General features: G+C 33.2%; 1 protein-coding gene across 1 annotated transcript; it reads left to right on the top strand.

Annotated features, from left to right (window-relative positions):
* Nucleotides 1–2352: 2352 nt before the first annotated feature.
* LOC111374433 (uncharacterized protein slr1919) lies at nucleotides 2353–15222 on the top strand. Its single transcript, XM_022997101.1, has 14 exons — nucleotides 2353–2561; nucleotides 2930–3056; nucleotides 3377–3617; nucleotides 4521–4562; nucleotides 7370–7441; nucleotides 7572–7707; nucleotides 8911–9068; nucleotides 9602–9686; nucleotides 12270–12457; nucleotides 12892–13053; nucleotides 13420–13569; nucleotides 13734–13994; nucleotides 14497–14775; nucleotides 14945–15222. Exons 1-14 carry the CDS (start codon nucleotides 2507–2509, stop codon nucleotides 15188–15190), a joined length of 2202 nt encoding a protein of 733 aa, XP_022852869.1. The 5' UTR covers nucleotides 2353–2506; the 3' UTR covers nucleotides 15191–15222.
* Nucleotides 15223–16533: the final 1311 nt, after the last annotated feature.

Raw genomic sequence — 16533 nt, 5'->3', positions numbered from 1 at the left:
AGATTTTGAAGAATTCAACATTGAACTTGAAGATCTACATCTTTTGAACTATTTCATGATCTGGATGATTTTTTTTATTATTTTCCTTGTAATTTATATATTAATATAATAGGTTAGATCCGCTTTTGTATTAGATGAAGATGAACCCTACTTGTTACTGATTTCTAATTCAAGATTAGTAGTTTAGTATTTCTTGCATTTCTTGATTAAATTTGCATACCAATTGTATTATTTAATTGATTGATTACAAATTAGATAATTAGTAGCTTATTGTAGTGTTAAGAGACTCATAATAAATTTAGAACGCGGCAAAATTAACATATGTACAATATATATTATGAATGATATTTATCAATGTGTAATCATATAGATAATCTAAACTTTAATGCATTCCAACCATTCAAATTCGGGCTAGGAATATATTCGAGTTGGGGTTAGGATAGATTTGATTTGTTTTGAAAAGGAAAGTTATATATCATAGCTTTATCAATTGTCGAGAACGTATTAATGAAATTAAATTATAAATTAAGAATTGAAATAGATAGCATTAAGCAGATTCTAGATTCAATACAATCGCCCATATTACAGAAATCCTAATTCTACAGTTTTCTTAGATTACTTTAGAATAATCACAAAATCAAATTCTCTTTTATTTACAAAATTCGAATTTCGTACATAACTAGTAAATTTGAATTGAAATTTATTTTCTGTGAAATGATATTTTCAACTCATTAAATCTATTACTTATCAACGACCTCGTACGCTTACGAGTTTCGCACGAACATATTTCACTAAAATACAACCTGCATAGTACAAACTTAGCAATACATCAATTTTATGCAATCAGATAGTTTAACTGAGAGTAAATTTAACTAATAATCGCTGAACTTTACACTTGATTACTACTTGCTCACTCATCTTTCACATATTACTGAATGCTCACTCATCTTTTCATATAATTACTCATTCACCACTCGTCTCTTCAAATAATTATGCTACTTTTATAACAAATTTTCGACAACTTCCGACCACAAAGAATGTCGAATGTCGATACCGTTGGAAAGCCCACGATGTCCTCTTCAATTACCACCCAAAATCTCATTATAACTCCAAGGGATTCGATTGAAAAATTGCCTTAAAAGTCGCCCAAAAAAATCTGAAAATCTGGGCAGATTTTCAGGTTTTTTGAGCGACTTTTAAGGCAATTTTCGACAACTTTCGACCCTCAAAACTATCTAATTTTGATACCATTGGAAAACCCACAATGTCCTCTTCAATTACCACCCAAAATCTCCCGATAACTCCAAAGGATTCTTTCGGAATAAACTCACAAAGTTAGCGTCCCGAACTTTGTCCAGATTTTCGCCTTTTCAAGATGCTGATTTTGTGGGTTTATTCCGACCAAATCCTTTGGAGTTATGGGAAAATTTTGTATGGTAATTGAAGAGGACATTGTGAGCTTTCCAATGGTATCAAAATTTGATAGTTTTGATGGTCGAAAGTTGCTGAAAAATTGCCCAAAAAATCTGAAAATCTGGGCAGATTTTCAAAATTTTTGGGCAACTTTTAAGGCAATTTTTCGATCGAATCCTTTGGAGTTATAATGAGATTTTGGGTGGTAATTGAAGAGGATATCGCGGGCTTTCCAACGGTATCAAAATTCGACATTCTTTGTGGTCGGAAGTTATCGAAAATTTGCCGTAAAAGTTGCCCAATTATTTGAAGAGACGAGTGGTGAATAAGTAATTATATGAAAAGATGAGTGAGCATTCAGTAATCTGTGAAAGATGAGTGATCAAGTAGTAATCAAGTGTAAAATTCGGTGATTATTGGTTAAATTTACTCGTTTAACTGAAATACAACTTACAAAATACAAAATTAGAAATACATTTAGCCCCTATTTGACTCCATTAAATTAACCCAGCGTTTGGCCCTCCTTTTTTGGAAATAAAAATAGGTGTAATAATTTTTTTTTTAAAATTAGTATAGTTAAAAAAGAAAGAAAATTTTCGATTTACGTGTAATATTATCTTATAAAAGATTGTGTCATTAAAAATATGACAGAAAAATAAAATATAATGGAGTATAATTTAATAGGGGCCAAACGGGACTTCAAATTCAATTTGCTCTCTCTTCTTATCAATCACATATTTTTCAATAAAATAATATTACATATAAACTTAAAAAAATTTCATTCATTTCTAAAAATTACGATTCTTCTCCTTATAATTCAAAATAATGGAATCAAATGGGCGGGGCGGGGCGGGGGTTATTTTTATGCAATCTGATATTATTTTTAGATATACAACAGAAGAAATAGGTGTCACCTATAGCACGTGTCACTCTCCGAAGCCGCCGCGCGTTCCAATTCTTCGCCGCTCGCACAATCTTTCCCCGTTTACGCATTTTTACAAACACTTACTCAGCTGGATACATTACGCCAATAAAGTAAGATCTCAAAAAATTCCTGACGCCAAATTTCCGTTTTTCTTCGCATGCCATTTCTATGAGGGGCCTCGTTGCATGCCTTAAGCGACACTGTTCCTCAGTTCACTCAAAAGGTAAAATTTTATTTCTCTTGATTGCAAGCTTATTTCTGTAGTGCCCACATTTTATTAGTTTTCTAAATCAGTTACCATTAAAAGGGTATTCGTAATTAATCATAGCTCAACTTGCTCAGATTTTTAATTTTTTTTATTGATTTTCTGTGCGTGAATGTTGTGATTTACGGAGTTCCATTATGTTTTTATTGCAAGATGATCCCTGTTGTACAGTGTACACCACACATTTTTTTTAATCAATCTTCTAAATTCACCAATTGTTTGATTAAAAGGGGTTTATAGCTATTCATAACTCGAGTAGGGCAGATTTTTGTTTTGATTTTCTGAGGGCGTATTAATTAATGCACTCCTTTAATTTTGTTCCACAGTTATAAAGAATGAAAGTTCGGTTGAGATCATTATGTGGAGACTCGTTCTACTCAGAGGCCCGAAAGATCTCTTAATTAGAAGAGTGCAACAAAATTATGTATTGGCGCAATTTTTAGACCGGAAATTGTAAGTTTATGGTTGGTCCAAGAGTGTATCTCGCACTGTGTACGCATCAAGTGTAAATAAAAAATTAGACAAGCTCATTTATATCATACCCTGTGAAATCTTCGTGAAAGAGTTCTTGTGGGATGTTAATTGTTGATCATGTGATACAATAACAGGGCGCATTAATGATAATATCTTTACAGTACTGAAAATTTTGGATTAACTATATGGTTGCTCTGTGATGCTCTAGCATTAATTGTTGAATAGTTTCATTGTTGTTGTGGTGGCAAATGGGTTGCCTTTTATTGCTTATTTATGCTTTTGTATTGTATGATATGCAGTTATTCTAGTGACTATTCCAGTGTGCATGGTGAAAGGCCATCAGCTGAATATGCGAAGTTGAGAAAAGAGTCATTGGAAAGTGAATTTGGACATATACTTGATAGATCGGGAAATCTTTCCATGTTATATCGTTTTGGTCCATTCTTGGCCTTGTATAGAGCTGCTATTATTTCATTCCATGTGTTAAAGCTAACAATTTGGCGCTTCTTTGTCCATGATATGAAACAACGTTCTATCAAGGTTCGTTTGTAACATGCCTTTGCAAAGAAAGTTCATTCATGATCACGTTTTGAGACAATTATAGCACTGGTAGTGGTATTCGGTCCTAGTCCTATCCAAGAGGGGACGTTGCATTACGTAGTTAACATACTCCATTACATCTGAGGCTGGCAGTTTTGCCAGTACAACAATCATATGATTCACATGCTTTCTGGCTGAATTAACTTTTTACTCATGCTGGTTTTAAGATATATTTCTGTTTTCCACTTGATTCGGACAATCTGTGCCTGAGTGAGAAGCGCTGTGGCCAAAATTTTGACACTGTAGCAAGGAACATGAGAATACAAATGTTTATCCCTAGTGAAGTATTCGGTTATTTGTGGTGTGCCCCACTGGATGTATGGGTGCATATCCTATGGAACTGATCTCTTCGAATTGTGCTTCTTCCGCAAATTGTGCAAATTGTTCAACTGGTTGGTCAGTTGGGAGGTCCAAAATCCAAAGGCAACCTGAAGAACTTGTAGGTCTAGATTGCAAGGACACTTGAACTGTGAAACTGGAAAATCGTTTCTTGCATTTCAAATTTGGTATATAAATATTTTAGATAGATTATTCCAAGTGGCACAGCTATTTCTGTTGTTTCTTAAAGACATAATACCATATTAGTATATTAATCATCTTCCAATGAATAAATTGATTCAGGGGAAAGATAATCCTTCATTAGATGTGCAGAACCTTGTGCACTTGTCAAAATGAGATATCTTACATGCAACATGCAAAGACTTTGATTAGAAAATATGATGAAAGTGCTATATTATTGTATGCAAATAGTAAAATGCTTATTAGCTTTTTCTTAATTATTCCATGATTTTCAGCAACTCTTTGGGCTAACTAATCATGCAACTCTGTCTTATCATGTTGCAGTTTCGTGAAACTCTTATTAGCCTGGGGCCTTTTTATATCAAGGCAAGTTATACTTCATGTCCTGGATTTACAATTTGTATGATGTTGACACCATGTTTCTGCCTTTATGGCTTTATATACTGTAATTTTGCTGTATATATCAGTAATTTGCAAAGGATTTATGATATGTCCGTTCAGTAATTCATTGTCCTGTGCACATCTTTCCTCGTCAATCACTAATAATATATCGGTGCTTCTAGCGTGTTGTAAAGGTGGCCTTTCATGCATTATCTTATGACCATGTATAGACTTGATACATTTGGGTTGGAGAAAGTAAAATAGTGTTACTTTTCACTTTTATGTGATTAATTGATCCCTGGAGAGTTATTTGGTGCCTCCTATAAAGGTTGCTTTTAACTCGTATTTTTTTGTTGTTTTTGAAAGTAATAAAAGAAAAAAGTTGCACGCAAAATTATTGCATTTTATAGATAGGCAAGAGATCTCAAAAATCATAATCTTACTACTAATATAAACCCCAAATTATTATTCCACTTTGGACGTCATTACTGATCCAATAGATCGTGTCAATTTTGAATTAAGGTTCCAAATGAGAGAATAAAAAACTCTCCTATAGAATAGCCATCGAACTAAACTTGATTTTATGGGGAGTTATCACGGTTCATAAGCAACATATGTATGATTTAAGCTGCAAGTTTTGTTACACCTCCAATTCTACCAAACTCTTCCAAAGCTTTAGATCTTCGTAATCTTTCATTAGAAAAGTAGGCTTTGCTTCCATCAGTTTGATACATTTACTGTTCTCAAGCCAATTACAGGCTTTGGAAATTTTTTTGTTTTTGTTTGACTAGAGAGAGATAAAATTTGTCGTAACCAGTGAAACTACCTGGAAAATGTTTCTAGTAAATATCATTACTTCAGACTTTTGCTTTTGTAGGTCTGGTCATTTTGTGCATGGAAAAAACTGAAAGATCATATTGGAAATAAAGCAAAACATTACCTATCAAAAAAAGAAAAAAAAAAAAAAAAAAAAAAAAAAAAAAAAAAACATAAAAAAATTGGAAAAAAAAAAAAAAATTACCAAAAAAAAAAAAAAAAAAAAAAAAAGAAATAAAGCAAAACATTAAGAAATGTCGTACACAGAAGTTGTTTTGATGGAACATGGAAAGGATCCTACTAGAGATGAATGGTAGTAGGGTTGGATCCAGTGTAGGAAAGAAAGGTCGGAACATAATGTCAATTATCATTGTTTATTAAAAAAAAAAAAATCAACTTTTGGCTTTTGCCTTGAGTCCCTCATAACATGGGTTGTTTCTGCTTATAGAGTAGAACACATTTTTGGGAACTTATTATTTGCTACTTTATTAAACTATTTGGTGTTTGTTTGCAAGTGAGACTTTAATTTTTGTTGATATGTTTTATTATGGATGTTTTCATATTTTGCATTTCTATAATCTTTTGAATTATTTTACTTGTTTGTCTTGAGGCTTATGCGTTATGCGTCGCCTTAAAGAGGTAAAATGCGTCGATATCCAATTGAGCCTTCATGAGTTAATCGTATTGAGTATATTACGTACTGCCCCATGAGGAATGCTTTCACTGCAAGGTTTTACATCTAATGTAGCCATTCTAAAGTAGTGAATCCCTTGGACTGTCTAGAGTCACTCTAGACATTCCTGTTCATATATGTCTTTTTTAAATTTATCAAGAGCTCAGATTTGAAGAACAAAACAGGAGTCTACCAACCATGCATATTTTGTTCATCATCTTGCAAGGTTCCCATGGAGCTGGAGTAAACCTGCTTTCTATTGCCAAATCAAGGATTGTGCTGATTTATGAAAGAACTGTATGATAGGATAGCTGGTTGCCTTATCTGGCTTGGCACTGCAAACTATTCAAGCGATTGTATCTGATTAGGCACATTTCTTTGGGTAGATGAGTGGAAGTATTTTCCTCTTTAATGAACTGATCAATAGAGAAAACAAATTGGAAATTCATAGTCAAAATAGGGTAGCATCATATGTTGGTGGCTCTTATCTTTGTAGGATCGTTACATCTAACCGTATGAGACAATTAATGAACTTCTATTTCTCTGATTGTAGCATATGAGTGTTTGCTTCATGATTTATAATCACAATATGCTTTCATCATTTCTATTTTTGATTTCATATCTAGGTATAATGGCGTTTGTACTTTCTTGCCTGTTGATTTTCGGCAAGTAATATTTTCTTTGATGGTGCAAACAATGGAAGAGATGAAGAGTAAGACTTATGGATCTGTACATTAATGTTAAAGGATGCTAAGAACATACAGATCTCTTCGTAATTATAGAAGTCTTGGTACGGATCACAGATTAACACAAAAAGAATGTTGCAGCCATGAAACGTATGTCATGTTGTAAAATGATAGTGATGCATTTGAAAGGATAGCCTGAGCCAACCTACGATTCTTCCTCACTATCTCTCAAACTTCCAAAGAGAACTCCCCAAAGCCGTTTCTTGATTCAATACTAGTCATTTGTGATTGTATACAGTTATTCAATTGCTATTGTTGATGGTTAATAAATTAATAGGCAATCTATTTGATTAACATCATATAACTGAATTTGTGACCGCTGCAGAATTTTAACCCTCTATTTTATGACAATGGTGCATCTCGGAGAATTTTCTTTCCCTGACTATGATTAAGTCATTGTCTCTTCTTCTGTTATATTACTTGTGTGCATTTTGAGAGTAAGAGCCAGATGATATGTGAGACTCTTTATCTTATCTTACAAAAATATTTTGGGCTGACAAAGCTTTATATTTTGATTAACTGGGTGAAGAGGTGCTAACTATTTCTGAAATTAACAGCTTGGACAAGCTTTGAGCACGAGGCCAGATATACTGCCAACTTTATATTGCCAAGAACTCGCTAAGTTACAGGTGTGCTGGCCTTTTGCATTATAATTTTATCTAGATGAATGCTGGATTAGGGTGAGAAGTATTTTTGGCTCATCAGTGACATGACACACGCTTTTTTTGTCGCTTTTTATGAAAACTGATTGCGTTCCAGGATCAAATACCTCCTTTTCCAACAAATGTCGCCATCAGATCTATTGAATCTCAGTTGGGCATGCCAATAACAAAAGTATTTGCTGATATTAGCGAGGAGCCTATTGCTGCTGCATCCCTGGGACAGGTTTACAAAGGTTAGAGAATCGAGATCTGTAGAGAAAATTTATACTTTCCATTCTCCTCCGGTCAACATCAACATCTATTGGTAGATTGCTCAATCAATGGGTTTTACATATGGTTGACCGTATAAATCTGTGAGACAGTTAGGTGTTAATAGTAATATTTCAGATCTTTTTTGCACCTGTATGTTGAACAAAATGACATTGACTATCACTTGGTCTATAATATGGTTATAGACATGCACAATGATTAATGCAATTGCAAATACTTTAGTATTCCTTTGCTTATGTTCTGCATCTCTGGAGTTGAAAGAAGTATTATGAATTTTATTGAATTTATTCTCTGAGAAATTACACTTCAAAATGTATTACAGAACTTCAGAAGCTGTCCTGATATCATTTTGACTTAAAGAAGGTTATGCTTCTTGAACTTGGTAAAAGAAGATATTAAATGTAGCATTATATATATCAGATATATCTTGTTTCTCATTATAATAAGTGATAGGTGAGCTATCTACATGATATTAAATAATTAATTTTTGTAGGAAGGTCAATTACACTAGGGGTTTTTGTGCATTGCCTTGTTGTTGAGTTACAAACAAAACTTTATTTTAGAAATGAACCGTATTCTATAATATAACGTCTATGTCTACATAGCCAATTAAACACACACATCTGTTCGGAATTTCGTCATATAGTTGATACTAGAAACGACTTCTTTCAAAAGGGTTAATTTTAGGAATAAAAAAAATTTGTTTTAGACATTGGTCTGTAAAATCTCCATTGTTTTTGGAGATTATTACTTTAGCCCCTGTTTGAGCTCCATTTTCTCAAAATTTCATTTTTCTAAAATTCATTTTCAACCATAAATTCTCCCATAAAATAATGTTACAAGTAAACACAAAACGTTTCCTTATTTTTTAACCACACATTCTCCAAAAATATCACCATTTGAAACACATTTTCCCCCAACATTTGTATTTCGATGGAAACCTTTTTGTGTAATAATTATGATAGGAAGTTTGCTGGTGCTTCAGCAGTTTCGTTCTGGTGTGTGTGAATTGTTGTTTATGTTAATTTTTTATTTTTATTATACTATTCTTTTCTCTTCTTCTGTTGGTGGGGTTTTGAAATAAGCAATCATAGTGGATTTGGTCAGAAATACATGTTATGCAGCCAATTTAGCTAAATCTTTGTTTGGCACTATAAGTTTTGCAGCTCACTTGCATTCTGGAGAGCTTGTAGCTGTTAAAGTTCAGAGGCCGGGTATGTCATATTTATTGACCCTTGATGCACTGTTATTTCATATGATTGGAGGTCAACTAAAGCGATTTGCCAAAGCTCGTAAAGATCTGTTAGGAGCAGTTAATGAGATGGTGAGGCTCTTGAACATGTTATTTATATGGAGCCAGTTAACAATAACATGCAATTATGCATGGAATAATCTGTTTGTGGGTTACAATTTAGCGAGACTACATCTAGATATCAATTGCTGGAGTAATTTCTTGCAACCGGCATTCTGATGCACATTATTTTTGTGTACTCAAATTGCTAGTTTACGTTATTATATTGACTTTGACTTCGATGACATAATGATTACAAGTATGATTGTACAATGTAAGTTATTGTTTTGCTAATGAAATTGGAAGACAAATGAAGATTGTCATAACATTGTTAGATTGTTCACATATCAATATATTTCCATAGCATTTTGGCTCATCCATTTGACTTTGGGTCATTTAGATTCTGGTAGGCTTATGTTTATACGAAATTACAAAGTAGCTAAAATGTTTTCATTACGTAATATTAAATAATTGATCAATTTATTTTCTTTTTTATGGCACACATCTTTAATTAGATCGTCTATTATGTGCGTACCAATTTTCTTAGGTTTTCCTTGAATGGATAGGTGAGACGCATGTTTGAGGAGATTGATTATATCTTGGAAGGTCAAAATGCCGAGAGATTTGCTTCACTCTATGCTTGCTACTCCTGTAAGTTCTACATTTACAACCATTGTCTTTTTAGTTGCTCGTTTTGTGGTAGGTTTACATAACACAGAGAGTACAAGTTCAGTTTTTTGGTGCAATAGTTACAAATTAAGGTGATGGCTGTTGTATGTTGATACATAATGCACTCATTTTTGTGTAGGATGAGTGGTTTCATGTATTTGATTTTTGTGGAGGTTCATTAGTGTCTTGGGTCTTAACATTGAAATCTGAGATGAGTTCATTAGACCCATGATCAGTGGTAAATCCAGGATTTTGAGTTAGCACGGCGACTGTTGATTGTCAACCGTCAGCCCCAATAAAGTATTAAAAGTCCGTTTGATGTCTTTTTTTAGCAAAAAATGCATTTTGAAATAGTGATTTCATGGATAACGTGAGGTTAAAAATAAGGAAAAAGTTTTGAATTTGGGTGTAATATTATTTTATTGAAAAATGTATGGTTAAAAATAAGATCGATAAAAATGTATTCTGAAAAAAATGAAAATAAAACAAAGCCTAAAATTTAAATATAACAATTATTTTGTTATAAGAATAAATCGTATATTCACCAAATGACATTGTTGTCAAGTTTCGTATAATTTAAAGGAAGAGCATGATTTTAAATCTATATAATTTTATTAAATCCAATAAATGTAATAAATATTATTTTGTTGAATTAAGTTTCAAAAGCCAAGGATGCCAGCGTTCAATGAGTAGAATAGGAGCCCATGGTTCGAATCTCATCCAAGTTTTATAGCATTAATTTTGGTAGAAATTGTGAAACTAAAAAAATTGCACATTTAATTGGCTATGAAGAGATTCGAAACCGAGACTTGCAAAACATAATTATAAGCCCTAACCAATTCAGCCAGAAGGGAAATCTGAAAGAAGAAAGAATTATCAGTAATATAAGCTAAAACCTTAATCCATTGTCCAAAAAAAAAAAATAAAAATGCTTCCGGCGGATCCAGTTAGGGAGGCCGCCACTACTTAGATCCGCCACTGCTCATGATGTTAGGATTTGGGTACGGGTACATATCGAAGTGTCGGATATTTTATTTTCGTAAAAATAGGATATGGGGATATGACTAAAAAAAATCTATATTTTGGACATGGTAACGTCTTTCAAACTTCAATTTTTTATTAATCCAAGATGTCATTTTAAATAGACCAAAATTAATTGTTCACAAAGAAGGAAATGCGTATTGAATAAGGGGTTAAAATGAAAAAAATAGAATTTTAAGGTTTAATTTTTAATTATGGGAAGCTAATTACTAAATGTTATATAAAATAGAAAATGAGGAACTTGATTGCAATTTGAACTTCGTGGAATACTAAGTATCATTATATATAACCTATTTTTATTTTATACAAAGAAAACCCTAAACGGTCGATACAAAGAGGGAAAGAAGGAAAAAAAGAAGCAAAGGGAAAGAAAATTAAAAGAAAGAGAAGAGAAGGTTGTGACGCTAGATTTATAGAGAGCAGAAATGGGAAAGAAGAAAAGAGGGGGGGAAAAAATGGAAAGAAGAAAGAAACAGAAACGGCGAAATATTCGGTTGAAAATTGGGGATTCGACGCATATTTCATACTCATATCCATGTCGTGTCATGTCGAAAAGGGTACTTTGTCTATATAGAAGAGTCCAAGCATCAGAGCATTAGACTACCTTTTTAGCTACAATGTATACAAATGAGCCAAATGCTTTTATGTTATAGTAAAGGTATCTAAGATATGCCATTTCATCATTTAATATTTTAGTGTAGATCTGAGTATTCCTACATTAGTACATATAACAACAGAAGATGAAGATTCTCCCTTTTAGGTTCTCAGTTGGGGATATATAGAATATGACAACTATCCTTAATGTCTTTAGAACCTGGATACTTTCAATTTGGATAAATAATGTTACCACATGGATGGTTTTGTTTGGGGAAAATTTGAGACAACCAACCTCAATATGTTAAAAAGTGTCTTAAAAGTACACCGGGTAACCTCAATATGTTAAAAATGTCTTAAAAGTGTATATGAGTTTTGATCAATATAATTTTACATTTACCAATTAAAAAAAAAAAAGCGTTTTAAAAGTTCATCAAGAGTGGCCTGAAGCCTCGAAAGCTTCCTCCATCATGATTGTTATCTATCTTATTAATGAGGGCGCTGTAGTTGAGGTAGGCTGGGCATAACCAAGATTGTGAAAATTGTTGAAGAAACTAATAGATATGATCTTTTGCATGTATGGTGGTAAGTGCTTTCTTGGAACAGAAGATACCAAATTTTTCCTCATATCTTGACCGATGCAATTAGTCATCTTGATAAGCAATACAAACCGTAGTGAGTTGATGGACAAAGGTAAGAAGATGATTATAGTGTTCTGTACCATGCATACAAGCATTTGACACCTCATCCGAAATATGTATGTACCCTATCTTGTTTTCTGTTTTTTGCTGTCATTTCTGCAGTATGGTAAATCAAGCATGGAACTTAGAAAATATTTGTGTGCTTTGTTAAAACCTTGCTATTCACCCTTTGTTTTGTTGGTTATGACGTTCACGTGTGTGACACTCAAGTTTGATTGTTGGTTATCAGATAATGATGAAAGGAATTCCAATAATACTGTAGCATATACAAAAGCAAGTGGGATTAAGATACCGAAAATATATTGGAACTTAACCCGCAAAGCTGTCCTTACTATGGAATGGATTGATGGGATCAAGCTTACGGATGAAAATCGTCTAAGGGAGGCCTGTCTAAATCGGAAGAAACTCATCGATGAGGTAGTAAAAAGATGCATGGTTCCAAAATTCACCGCCTTTCCCCCCCAAATTTCACTCTTACATTTTAGTATCTCATTTAGTGTATGCATCTAGCCCTTGTTTGACCCCCATTATCTAAACACTCATTGTTTTTAAACTCATTTTCAACTACACATTCTAACAATAAAATATTTTGCACGTAAACTTTAAATTTTTTCCTACTTTTAACCACATGTTTTCCTAAGATTTACTATTACAAAACTCATTTTCAATAAAAAAATGGGGCTCAAAAAAATATAGTTATGTTTCGTATTTTGTGTTTCCTTGAGGTGTTTGATCTTGACTGGTTTTGAGAATCTTATTCAGCAACGTTCATTTATAGTTGGATCCTTCTTTAGTATCAATTCACTTGCAGCTTTAAATTAAATATTTTGGTCCTCTATTATGCTATTTAGGGGTTGTACTGCTCTTTGAGGCAATTGCTGGAGGTGGGATTTTTCCACGCTGATCCTCATCCTGGAAATCTTGTTGCTACTGAGGATGGATGCCTCGCTTATTTTGACTTCGGGATGATGGGTGATATTCCGCGGCACTATCGTGTAGGACTTATTAGAGTGGTGAGCAACATTTTGGTTCATCCTCAAAATAATATATCATTTGCTGTCTTTATATCCTTATTCCTGCTGAAGTACCTTTTCATTATTCTCTTTCAACCTTCCTGTTTGATACCCGTACTGGTGGGTTAGGCAGGAGTAAAGAAGGCAGATAGTTTTTCCACTTCAATACTTCATTGCATGTTACACCTTTTATTATGTTGTCTTAATTGTTTTTGCTTCAATATCCTCGAATGTTGGGCCCTCATATTAGAGAATTTTTCATTTATTTTCCACTATCATCTTTGATTACTTCTCATGGAAGTGAATGTAGTATTTTCTCTGGAAGTTGTATGATGTACTGCACTTTTTGATAAGTTGTGTTTTCAGTTGGTGCATTTTGTAAATCGTGACTCTTTGGGATTGGCAAATGACTTCCTGTCTCTGGGATTCCTTCCTGAAGGTGTTGACATACATGCAGTCTCAGATGCTTTAAGAGCGTCCTTCGGGGATGGAACAAGACAATCACAAGATTTTCAGGTTCTCTTGTGACTTAGTCTTAGTATCTTGTTATAAATCATTCAGACCTCAGTATGTGATCAGCGAGGGTTATGCAGATCTAAACATTTTCATTACCTTGGTCTGTAATCTTTTGCTTCCATATATTTCTAAATGTGTTGAAATGTGGCTTGCTTTGAACTCAGAGCATAATGAATCAGTTATTTGATGTCATGTATGAATTCAATTTCTCTCTTCCTCCTGATTACGCTCTGGTGATAAGAGCCCTGGGATCACTGGAAGGAACGGCAAAAGTCTTGGATCCTGATTTCAAAGTGGTTGAGAGTGCATATCCTTTCATCATTGGGAGGCTTTTGGTGGACCCAAGTCCTGATATGAGGAAAATTTTGAGGCATCTTGTCATCCGAAATGATGGCTCCATAAGATGGAATCGGCTTGAACGACTGGCAAGTATCTCACCTGCTCCCCTCAATCACCTTTCTTCAGGTTTCTTTTTTACTTATATGTAACATGTCAAGTAGGAAATGAAGACTTCTGATTTGGGACTGACGAATAATTTGAAAGAAGTAAATTCTTTGGCTTGCACACAAGTAATCTTTACTTAAGCTTGGTCACTCGGCTATGACTTGAAAGTCACCATTGCAATTGAGCAAGAAATAGTGAAATGTCATTTATTTATTTTTTTAATTTTTTTTTAAAGCAAGTGCAACTGACACCAAAATACCTTACTGCCAATCACTAAGTTGGTGGCCAAACTCTTCTTTACCATATGTTGTTCTGCATTACTATTATCCCTGCCCTACTGCTGCTCTTCTTTATTTGGTTCATCTAAACTTGCTCGGGTTGTTTGATTCTTTTATCTGTTAAGCTTAATCTAAAAAGCTTTTAGTTGATTTGTATACTATCTTAAAATATTGACGAACTGTTTATACAATTTTATTGTTACAGATAGCAGCAATATCTCAACAGGCTTCTGAAACCGATGAAGCCTCATCGAAAGATCATGACAATTCTTCAAATCGATTGGGATGGAAGTCCTTTGATATGCGTTCTGTTGTGTCCGCCACAGAAGATCTTTTCCAATTTATCTTGTCCCACAAAGGTTCTAGGGTACGGGTTTTTCTTGTGAGGGACCTACTTAAGGCAGCCGATACTTTTCTTGAAGATGGAGTCCTTGCTCGTTGTTCTGAGGAAAACTCTCGGAAGGCTACTTCACTGGAATCTGAGGTTCGTCTATAGCAGTGTCTTTGCCATTAAAGGCAGTATCATAGCTAACAATGATTCAAGTGCTTTTGATTCCATAAAAGATTCTTCAATTATTTTTGCAAGGTCATTGCTATTTTTCGCTATATACTCATCCTAATATTTTGTTGTTGTTTTATGATTGATTTGGCAGCGTAAGGCAATGCTGATGAGAATGGTTAATGGGTTTCGATCTCTCCATCATGCAATAAAGTTGGCTCCAGATGTATGGACCGCTATGCTAATTCGTATGTCATTAAAACCTGAGTTTCAAAGATTTGCTTTTGCTATTGTCTCAGCCTTGGCGTCACACTCTTGCCGTAAAATTCCAGAAACATTTTGGGTTTGTATTTCAAGAATAATTCATGAATTGGAGAAATCTGGTCCGCAAAATTTATAATGAAATCTTGTTCCTCGTTTTTTATTTGATCATGATGTCGTTTTCACAAGATTTTCTCCAGTGTATTCTTCTTCGTCAAAATTAAGCAATAAGAGTGTGTTTGATTGACATGGAAAATATTACCTAGAAAAAAAAATATTTTCCATCTTTTGTGGAAAATAAAAACCACCTCTACCCAAGGAAAATATTTTCCTTAAAAACAAGGAAAATAAGGCATATTTTCAAAAGTTGGAAAATGTTTTCCATGGAAAAAAATAGCAATCAAACACTCCAAGTGAAAATTTGGATGGAAAATTGATATTTTCCATGGAAAATAAATGTAATCAAACACACCTCTATTAGCATTGCAATTCCAAAGGATTTCATTTTTATAAAAATGTAATTTACTTTTTAATAAGTAATTTTTAACTTTTTATAATAAAAAGTAATTTATAAGCAGGAAAACACGACTTGGTGATTATGGATGAATTGAATGATGATATTCATCTCGAGTAACAAGGGTCGTTCTTCGAATCCCTATCCCTGCCGGCCGAGACTACATGCTCGGTGACTTGCTGCTCACTTTTGATTTAATGTATAATGAATTAAAATATATTATAATTTCACTTGATAATAAATTGAAGAATTTGATTTACTGCTATATTGCATCTAACTTGTGAGCACGAATGGCAAATTCATTACAATTCACAATAAATAATCAATCGCTTGATCACCCCAATATTAGTGACATTTATTGTGATGCATTCTGTAAAAATAATTCATTGTTATATTATCTAAATCATAGTTGATAATATCTCACACCAATTTTAAATGTTCCCATTCAAATTGATGTTTTGGTAAAATTTATAACACGTTGAAATGCGATGACATTCGTTTCGATAGAAAATAGAATACATGGTAAATGTAGTTCCATTGAGCAAGCATACGCTATTGGTAGAGATATAACAAATTGTGAAACCCAATAAGAAGTTCAGATGCTTGAAATATTAAAAAGCGAGAAATCTCAATAAGTTATGTTATTATGAGAAAAAATGAAATAAAAAGAAAAAAATTGTTGGCAACACCTTTGTAAATAATTTGGCGCGTCATATCATGAATGATAACAAGGATCTTGATAGAATTTGTTGTTGAAGAACACTCATGTAGAAATAAATGGTCAAATAAAAAAAAGTAATCGAGGTAACATTGAATATATTAGAGAAATCTAAAGTTTCTAGACCCGTAGCTTGTGTACTTAAAAATCTTTTGCATAATTCAAGTAAAAGTCAAGATCTCGTTAATAAAAATCATCATCACGAGATTTTATTTTATTATTATTATTATTATTATTATTATTATTATTT

The sequence above is a fragment of the Olea europaea genome, unplaced genomic scaffold (assembly GCF_002742605.1).
Source record: "Olea europaea var. sylvestris unplaced genomic scaffold, O_europaea_v1 scaffold1251, whole genome shotgun sequence".
NCBI classification, from domain to species: domain Eukaryota; kingdom Viridiplantae; phylum Streptophyta; class Magnoliopsida; order Lamiales; family Oleaceae; genus Olea; species Olea europaea.
This window is presented reverse-complemented; position numbering and strand designations above follow the sequence as displayed.